At 34.6% G+C, this 9604-nt stretch overlaps 3 protein-coding genes across 3 annotated transcripts; all 3 read left to right on the top strand.

Moving 5' to 3' along the window:
• Positions 1–2754: 2754 nt before the first annotated feature.
• On the top strand, positions 2755–4814 carry LOC107058446 (probable leucine-rich repeat receptor-like protein kinase At1g35710). The gene is made up of 3 exons (XM_015304150.1): positions 2755–2790; positions 2894–4742; positions 4807–4814. The coding sequence occupies exons 1-3, from the start codon at positions 2755–2757 to the stop codon at positions 4812–4814; spliced, it is 1893 nt and encodes a 630-aa protein (XP_015159636.1).
• On the top strand, positions 4713–6533 carry LOC107058448 (probable LRR receptor-like serine/threonine-protein kinase At4g08850). Its single transcript, XM_015304155.1, has 2 exons — positions 4713–5905; positions 6021–6533. The coding sequence occupies exons 1-2, from the start codon at positions 4820–4822 to the stop codon at positions 6531–6533; spliced, it is 1599 nt and encodes a 532-aa protein (XP_015159641.1). The 5' UTR covers positions 4713–4819.
• On the top strand, positions 6533–7494 carry LOC102584154 (probable LRR receptor-like serine/threonine-protein kinase At4g08850). Its single transcript, XM_015304156.1, has 3 exons — positions 6533–6578; positions 6674–7072; positions 7176–7494. The coding sequence occupies exons 2-3, from the start codon at positions 6901–6903 to the stop codon at positions 7391–7393; spliced, it is 390 nt and encodes a 129-aa protein (XP_015159642.1). The 5' UTR covers positions 6533–6578; positions 6674–6900; the 3' UTR covers positions 7394–7494.
• The last annotated feature ends 2110 nt before the right edge of the window (positions 7495–9604 follow it).

Raw genomic sequence — 9604 nt, forward strand, 5'->3', positions numbered from 1 at the left:
ATAGTGGATACATACCGAATCCTACCTCATGTTTCTTCACTTCTATGTACAATTTCACCCCATATCATTCCGCGAATACACAATGGAGATGAATTACCTTCTACGACGTATCTGATCTCCATTTTTTTTTATTCATCAACATTCAATTCTACTGCAGTTGCTGAATTAAGATTAATGAACAAAATATTTTCCCCAACCACTATGCCATCACTTCTGTACTGCTCGTATCTAACATCACTTTCCCATATTCCTAAATGCCTTAACAAGATCGAAATATTCATTACAAATCTTCACCAAAAAATGCACTACAAATTTTTTTGAATCAGCCTTCCATAGCTTTTCGCAAAATAGGAAGAGAGAATTTCAAAATTTGAAATTTGAAATTTTAGTTCAGTAATCGTTTTATGAATGACTGATTTGTAGATGAAAGAAACGTATGCGTGAATTATGGCAGTCAATTTTTTATTTATGTTTTAAATCCCTTATTTAACGCACTAAACTGATAAAATCCCTTTTTTAACGCACTGAACTGATAATTACAGCTTCTAAATTAAAGTATCCTCCCGCATATTAAAGTATCCACAAGACAATAAAATAAAGGGAGTTTTGTAATTTCTGAAAGAGTAGGGATAGGAAGTAATTTGTTTACAGTATTATACTAGCTTTGTATAATTTTTACTTTTTATTTTCATAATAACAAATAACTTTCATCGGGCGTAAAGTTTATATTTTTAAGTCATAACATCCTATTTCACAACTTAAGAACTTATGTCCTCTAAGCATAAGTTGGGATAAGGTTGTTCACGGATCGGTTTGGATCGGTTATTGGTCAAAACCAAAATCAAATCAACTTAATCAGTTTTAAAATTATCAAAATTGAATCGAACCAAATATAATATATACTTATTGGTTTGGTGGTTATTGTTTTTGGTTTGGGTTGGTTCCATTGTTAACCATACACAATAAAAGAAACAATTCATTCAAAATGTGAAAAAAGTGACAACGACAATCCATTCAAAATGAAATATAGTTAGAATGACTGAAATTCTAAATTTTCGATCACTGAATTTACTGTGAATAAAGCTTTAAAATTCACTATATTTTCCTAGAAGGAAGAGGCAGTAACATTTTCCATCACACAAAGAATTGTCATAGATACTCATATACATGAAATTAATAAGATAATGTTTTCACCTTGAACATTTTTGCTTTCAATAATTAAATTATAAAGAAATTTTAATGAAAACATATATAAGATTTTAAAATTTGTTTATAAAAATAATATATTATGTATGTAAATTAATAAAATATATGTATATAATTCATCGGTTGGGTTCAGTTATTTCTTTGTTTTTTTGAATAAAATCATAACCGAATCAAATACTATCAATTTTCAAAAATCTAAAATCAAATCAAACCAATTCCAAATAAATCGGCTTTATTTTATCGATTTGGTTCGATTTTTATCCAAACCGTGAACACCCCTAGTTGGGAGTATTACTAGAAATTTAAGATATTTGGTTCGATTTTTATCCAAACCGTGAACACCCCTAGTTGGGAGTATTACTAGAAATTAAAGATGAACTTTTTTGTAGGGCAAGTTGGGTAATTTCTTCCTATTGCATGGTCATTAGCTCGTCAATTACGAAATGACTTATATATATCTATATTTTTTTGGAGAAAATCTCACAATATATTTCAACATCTTTAAGGCTTAGGCCCACAATTGAGATACCCTTTTCATTCGTTGGCACGTACTTACATGAACATCGACTCATTGACTTACAAGTCGTTCTAGGTCTACCCGTATTTAACAAGCTGAGAAATAAATCCAATTGAGACAGCAATTATAATCATGCAAATTATAGCTACTATTCATAATTGTATTTAAACTCTAGTTATTTATGAAAATTTCTTAATAAAAATTTGCAAATTCTGCGCTACCTGACCCGCAAAAATGATACAATATTGTGCTGGTCTTTAATTTTTTCATCTCATAACTAATAAATTTTGCGTATCACAAAAAATTAAACTGAAACAAACTGTATGTGTGTATTTGTTTTAGAGGTGATATAATGTGTATCAATGTTTTAGTTTCAAACCCAAGTATTAACGAATGGCATGACTGAGACATTTCTGATAGATGATGACATATATGATTTTTTTCAAGGAACAGAGATATTATTTGGAGGAGTTTGAGTTTTCTGTGACTTTTTCTTCTAAGATGATAACTCTTGAGAGACTTTTCCAATATAATTATTCCCCACAACTGTAAGATTGAACAATCCAACCACCTTTTCCATTGTATTTACTTCCATGAGTAGTGACACATTAAATTTCATTGACTCAGCAAGCCATTAAATGATTCATTACAAATATATAAAGAACTTTATCCTGCACAAGTTCTTCACAACCAAAACAATCCGTTAGCCTTTGATGTGAGGCCAAAAATACATATTTTTAATGACTATTTGCCTGAAATTTATTATTTATATTTGTCCTTTATGAGCATGAATTTTATGGATTGTGCTTAATAGTGTATTTTATTTGTAGGATTAAATTGTATTTAAACTCTAGTTATTTATGAAAATTTCTTAATAAAAATTTGCAAATTCTGCGCTACCTGACCCGTAAAAATGATACAATATTGTGCTGGTCTTTAATTTTTTCATCTCATAACTAATAAATTTTGCGTATCACAAAAAATTAAACTGAAACAAACTGTATGTGTGTATTTGTTTTAGAGGTGATATAATGTGTATCAATGTTTTAGTTTCAAAGCTAATATGTGTATTTGTGATTGCAAAAGAGAGAGGAAATAACTTTGGCGGAGCTCCCACTGCATGACATAACAAGAACTTATGTCCATTAAGCATAAGTTCGATTATTGAAGAATAATAATTCCTTATTGGCTTCATGGACACTAAGTGTTGGTGCATGCACGGATTGGTATGGAGTTATATGTTTTAATGGTCAGATAAACAGGTTGAATATTACTAATGCTGGTGTCATTGGTACACTCCATGATTTTCCATTTTCATCTCTACCATTTCTTGAATATTTTGATCTTAGCATGAACCAGCTCTCTGGTATTATACCCCCTGAAATAGGAAACCTCACTAATCTTGTCTATCTTGACTTGTCGTCTAATCAGTTTTCAGGCAAAATCCCATCACAGATTGGCTCACTGTCAAAGGTTGAGAACCTCTTCATCTTTAATAACCATTTAAATGGTTTCATTCCTGTTGAAATAGGGAGCATGAAATCACTTGAGATTTTAGCCTTACAGAATAACAATCTTTCTGGTCCAATTCCAATAACTCTAGGTGACTTAGGTGAGCTCAAAAGTCTGCACCTTTATTCTAACCAACTTTCTGGACCCATTCCTAGTGAGTTGGGGAATCTGAAAAACCTCACTAATATGAAACTATCCCAAAATAAGCTTAGTGGTTCAATTCCAATTTCTTTAGGCGACTTAACTGAACTCAAACTTTTGTACCTTCATTATAGTGAGTTGGGGAATTTGAAAAACCTCAATGATCTGGAACTATGCAATAATCAACTTAGTGGTTCAATTCCAATTACTCTGGGTTACTTAACTGAGCTCAAAATTTTGTATCTTCATTCTAACCAACTTTCTGGTTTCATTCCTAGTGAGTTGGGGAATTTGAAAAACCTCAATGATCTGGAACTATGCAATAATCAACTTAGTGGTTCAATTCCAATTACTCTGGGTTACTTAACTGAGCTCAAAATTTTGTATCTTCATTCTAACCAACTTTCTGGTTTCATTCCTAGTGAGTTGGGGAATTTGAAAAACCTCAATGATCTGGAACTATGCAATAATCAACTTAGTGGTTCAATTCCAATTACTCTGGGTTACTTAACTGAGCTCAAAATTTTGTACCTTTATTCTAACCAACTTTCTGGTCTCATTCCTAGTCAGTTGGGGAATTTGAAAAACCTCACAGAGCTGGATTTATCCGAGAATCAGCTTAGTGGTTCAATTGCAATTACTCTAGGTGACTTAACTGATCTCAATTTTTTGTACCTTCATTCTAACCAACTTTCTGGTCTCATTCCTAGAGAATTGGGAAATTTGAAAAACCTCACTGATATGAAACTATCCCAAAATAAGCTTAGTGGTTCAATTTCAATTTCTTTAGGTGACTTAACTGAACTCAAACTTTTGTACCTTCATTCTAATCAACTTTCTGGTTTCATTCCGAGTGAATTGGGAAATTTGAAAAACCTCAATGATTTGCAGCTATCCCATAATAAGCTTAGTGGTTCAATTCCAATTACTTTAGGTGACTTAACTGAGCTCAAAATTTTGTATCTTCATTCTAACCAACTTTCTGGTTTCATTCCTAGTGAGTTGGGGAATTTGAAAAACCTCAATGATCTGGAACTATGCAATAATCAACTTAGTGGTTCAATTCCAATTACTCTGGGTTACTTAACTGAGCTCAAAATTTTGTATCTTCATTCTAACCAACTTTCTGGTTTCATTCCTAGTGAGTTGGGGAATTTGAAAAACCTCAATGATCTGGAACTATGCAATAATCAACTTAGTGGTTCAATTCCAATTACTCTGGGTTACTTAACTGAGCTCAAAATTTTGTACCTTTATTCTAACCAACTTTCTGGTCTCATTCCTAGTCAGTTGGGGAATTTGAAAAACCTCAATGATCTGGGACTATGCAATAATCAACTTAGTGGTTCAATTCCAATTACTCTGGGTTACTTAACTGAGCTCAAAATTTTGTACCTTTATTCTAATCAACTTTCTGGTCTCATTCCTAGTGAAATAGGGAAGATGAAGTCACTTGAGGTTTTAGCCTTACAGAGTAACAATCTTTCCGGTCCAATTCCAATAACTCTAGGTGACTTAACTGAGCTTGAAAGTCTGCACCTTTATTCTAATCAACTTACTGGTCCAATTCCTGCTTCCTTTGGCAATTTGAGAAAGTTACAATTTTTGTATCTCCGTGCCAACAAACTTTCTGGTTCTATTCCAAAAGAACTTGCATATTTGGATAACTTGGTAGAGCTGGTACTGAGTGAAAATCAACTTACTGATCCAATTCCTGCTTCCTTTGGCAATTTGAGAAAGTTACAATTTTTGTATCTCCGTGCCAACAAACTTTCTGGTTCTATTCCAAAAGAACTTGCATATTTGGATAACTTAGTAGAGCTGATACTAAGTGAAAATCAGTTTTCAGGCCATTTGCCTGAGCATCTTTGCCAAGATGGGAAACTTGAGAACTTCACGGTGGCCAGTAACAAGTTAACAGGACCAATACCAAGAAGCTTGAGCAAGTGCTCCAGTTTTAAATGGGTCCGCTTTAACAACAACAGTTTCACTGGGGATTTATCTGAAAATTTTGGTATCTATCCAGAGCTTCTGTTCATTGATTTGAGCGACAATGATTTTCATGGTGAACTCAGCAGTAACTGGGGAAAATGCAAAAATTTAATTGATCTGCGTGTAGCCAGAAATAACATTAGTGGTAGCATACCACCAGAGATTGGAAATGTCAAAGGACTTCTAGGACTTGATCTTTCATCGAATCATTTAATTGGGCAGATTCCAAAGGAATTTGGAAAATTAACCGCTCTAGTTAATCTTTTTCTGCAAAACAACCGAATTTCTGGCAATATACCTGAGGATTTTGAGTCACTAACAAAGTTAGAGACCCTAGATCTGTCAAACAATAGATTGAATGGGTCAATCCCGATGTGTATAGTAGATTTCGTGCACTTGTTTCAGTTGAACCTGAGCAACAACAAGTTTGGCCAGAATATTCCAAAGGATATAGGAAGGATAACTCAGCTTAATGTACTTGATTTGAGCTATAATCTTCTGGTTGGAGATATAACCCCTCAGTTAGCCAATTTGAAGGTGTTGGTAAACTTAAATTCCAAAGGAGATAGGGAGGATAACACAGCTTAATGTACTTGATTTGAGCTATAATCTTCTGGTTGGAGGTATACCCCCTCAGTTAGCCAATTTGAAGGTGTTGGTAAACTTAAATCTTTCCCACAATGGCCTATCTGGGCGCATTCCTCAAGAACTTGAAAGTTTGACTGGTTTGCAGGACGTCGTATTGTCATACAATGAGTTGGAAGGTCCAATCCCTAATAATAAGGCTTTTATCAATGCCTCATTGGAGGGTAATAAAGGTCTTTGCGGAAATGTAGCAGGACTCCAGCCTTGTGAAAGGCCGTCTTCTATGGTGAAGAAGCACTCAATGGCGAAGGCATGTAAACTCACCCTCATCACTGTACTTCCTGTTATGGGAGCACTGGTACTGCTCTGTGTTTTCATTGGTGTTCTCTTTATGTGTAATAAAAGGAGGAGAGTTAAAGAAGTTGAAAGAAGGGATGGTGATGGTTGGCTTTCGATATCCATGTTAGATGGGAAGGAATTGTACAGGGACATCTTAAACGCCACAGAAGAGTTTGATGCAAAATTTTGCATTGGGCGAGGAGGTCACGGAAGTGTTTACAAGGTAAACCTTCATCATTAGGGAATATTGCTGTGAAGAGACTTCATTCTTCATTTCAGAATACACATCCCAAAAGCTTCATCAATGAAGTAAGGGCATTGACTGGGATTAAACACCGAAACATTGTGAACCTCTACGGCTATTGTTCAAAACGAATACACATCCCAAAAGCTTCATCAATGAAATAAGGGCATTGACTGGGATTAAGCACCGAAACATTGTGAACCTCTATGGCTATTGTTCGAAAGCACAACATTCACTCTTGGTTTACGAGTATGCGGAGAGGGGGAGTTTGTCTAGTACTTTGAGTGATGAAGTTGAGTCCAAGAAATTGGATTGGCTTAAAAGGGTGAATATCATCAAGGGTGTTGCTTTTGCTTTATCTTACATGCACCAGGATTGTTCACCACCCATTGTTCATCGAGACATAAGTAGCTGTAATGTTTTGCTTGATTCTGAGTATGAAGCTCGTGTTGCAGACTTTGGACTAGCGAAGATTCTCAATCCAGACTCATCCAATTGCACTACACTTGCAGGCACATATGGCTATGTCGCACCTGGTAAGTTTTAAATAGTTCCTGAACTATAGCCAAACACTCCATTGTTTTTATCTCATTTACACGTTTTAATTGTTAATATTGCTTTGAAAATTGTATTATTCAGAGCTTGCATATACTATGAAGGTTACGCAAATGTGTGATGTGTATAGCTTTGGAGTATTATCATTGGAGATAGTCAAAGGAAAGCATCTTGGGGAATACATTACTGTGCTAGCAAATTCATTGACTATAGATCCTGAGCAGCTTAGCGATTTGCTGGATGAACGCCTTCCATATCCTGAAGATAGAGTAAAAGATGTTTTGGTTTTATCATCAAGCTAGCATGCTCTTGTTTCCTTGAAACTCCAAAATCAAGGCCAACAATGCACTTCATTTCTCATAAGTTATCATCAATGGATGCACGTCCACCTATTCATCAGAGAAACCCACATGTAATGCGAGCTATATAATCCCTGATATCTATGGAAATGAATAACCTTTGTCGCTGAGTGGCTGTGAAGTATTTCAATTGCTGGGATTAGTATTGTTGTATTGTTAGGTGCTCATTTGGTTTACTCTATTAATATGTATATTGTAAGAGGTAATTTAATTATTTAATCTTCTGCTTCTTTGGCCTTGAGTAAATATCAAGAATTCAAGTTGCTGCATTTTTTTATTTTTTGCTTTCGATCGGTCTAGAACATATGCAGGAGCCCTAGTTTTAATGATTTACTAGTGTTTTAGTTTTCGACTCTTAACAATTTCCTTTTGGGCATGATTGATCGAAGCAAATTTAATGAAGTTTAGAATCAAAGTTTTGCTAAGTTGTAATCCTCTGGAGCCAGGAACAGGGGAATTTTGGTATTATGGGAAGGAATTATTGCTTCAATTCAAGTTACAAAACAGTGAAGTCATTGTTGTTTATAATCCCGTCTCAATGAAGAACAATCCAAAGGAATAATGAACAAGAAGTACAAGAAACAACAGATAATCATATCATCATATATCATATCATATAATATCATATCATATATTACTATAAGTGGGAACAAAAAAGTTAAAAGTTGATTTAAGATTTTATCCCTACTATAAATTAGAAGAATATTAGGAAAAAGATAGATTACCATTTTACCTCTACATTAAATTAAAATGTTATAAGCTATTAATAAATTAAATATTAAATAATAATTATATCATACTATTATATTATTATACTAATGCTAATCAGTATATACCTGCTTGTTAATTTTATCAATTTTTGGCTTTTGATTTTCTTCCTAATCTAGATTACTCTCCCAATACCTATGAACATTCACTTATTGCTATAATAATTATATTAAAGAAGGTGAATGAAGAGTTGCACAGTATTAATTATGAGAAATGTTCACTTATTGCTCCAACAATAATAATGATGAATAAGGAAAATGAAGAGTTGGGGTAATTTCTATCCGAGTCAATATTATATTTGTGTAGCAAAGAGGTCACCCAATGGTTATATAGCAAAAATGCATGATTGTGAAACAAACTTTTCATTTCACTCTAAATACATTAGTTGATCACTAATCCCTTTCATTATATTCTTTTATTTTTTTACAGGAGAAAAATGTACGTGTACATTCTAAAACTTCATACGGAGCTTGCAATGTGATGGGAACGGATGTTTAAAATCTTGGCATAATACATATATTGGACCCTAAACTTGGCTTCAAATTTTAACTTTGACCTCCAACTTTCATAGTGCACAAACAGACACTTTAACTATTCAACTTTTAAATAAATAAACACGCGATTTTTGCAGCCAAAGAGCGTGAAATGCAAACGCTCCAACGTGTATTAGTGAGTCACTCAATGGCTACCAACTAATAAAATATTTTACACGTCGATTTTAGAAAAAAAATTAATTTTAATGTATATACAAGAATCAAAATCAATTCCTCCTAATGGTTTTTAGAGCTTGGAGCTCATTGTTTGACGGAGCTTAGAGGTTTGTTGATGGCTGGCATCTTGGTTTAGGTGTTTGTGGTTGTTGGGTCTGTTTTCATAGGGTTTGGGGGGTCATTTGGTTGTTGTTTTATGTCTGGTTCTCGCCGGAGATGGCGGATCTGATGGATTTGGGGTCGGGTATTTGGTGGGTTTGGCGAGCTCGAAGCTCGTTCGCTTCATGGGTTGTGCTCTGGTGTGGGGGAAGAAGGAGAACGGTTGGGTTGGAGGTGTTTGGAGTTGGGAGCTGCTGGTTGTTTGAGGTTGAAGCCGGCTCGCTGGTGATGGCGTGAGCGGAGGGAAGAAGAAGAAAATGAATGGAGGTTTTGGGTGGTTTCAAGTGCTGTTTGCTGGCCGGAAAAGGGAGGAGTAATGGATGTGTTTGTTCACTTGTTTGGGGGTCATTTGGTGGTGGCGTTTGCCTGAAAAAGAAGAAAATGAATGGGGTTTTTGGGTTGCCGGAGATTGGCCGGAATCCGGGGTGGTAGAGTTGTCAAATTACTCCTAACTCGCGCATAATACGTGCACATCACGCGTTTTGCCAAATAGGACTCGCGTGTTTATTTATTAAAA

The sequence above is a fragment of the Solanum tuberosum genome, unplaced genomic scaffold (assembly GCF_000226075.1).
Source record: "Solanum tuberosum cultivar DM 1-3 516 R44 unplaced genomic scaffold, SolTub_3.0 scf00517, whole genome shotgun sequence".
Taxonomy (NCBI): domain Eukaryota; kingdom Viridiplantae; phylum Streptophyta; class Magnoliopsida; order Solanales; family Solanaceae; genus Solanum; species Solanum tuberosum.

Excerpts from the sequence above, each read along its gene's own strand:
- LOC107058446 (XM_015304150.1), top strand. The coding sequence starts at position 2,755 with ATGTGTATCAATGTTTTAGTTTCAAAGCTAATATGT. Across the intron at positions 2,791-2,893 it reads TAGTTTCAAAGCTAATATGT|AATAATAATTCCTTATTGGC; the intron begins GTATTTGTGATT and ends CGATTATTGAAG.
- LOC107058448 (XM_015304155.1), top strand. The coding sequence starts at position 4,820 with ATGAAGTCACTTGAGGTTTTAGCCTTACAGAGTAACAATCTTTCCGGT. Across the intron at positions 5,906-6,020 it reads CTCAGTTAGCCAATTTGAAG|GTGTTGGTAAACTTAAATCT; the intron begins GTGTTGGTAAAC and ends GCCAATTTGAAG.
- LOC102584154 (XM_015304156.1), top strand. The coding sequence starts at position 6,901 with ATGCACCAGGATTGTTCACCACCCATTGTTCATCGAGACATAAGTAGC. Across the intron at positions 7,073-7,175 it reads ATATGGCTATGTCGCACCTG|AGCTTGCATATACTATGAAG; the intron begins GTAAGTTTTAAA and ends TGTATTATTCAG.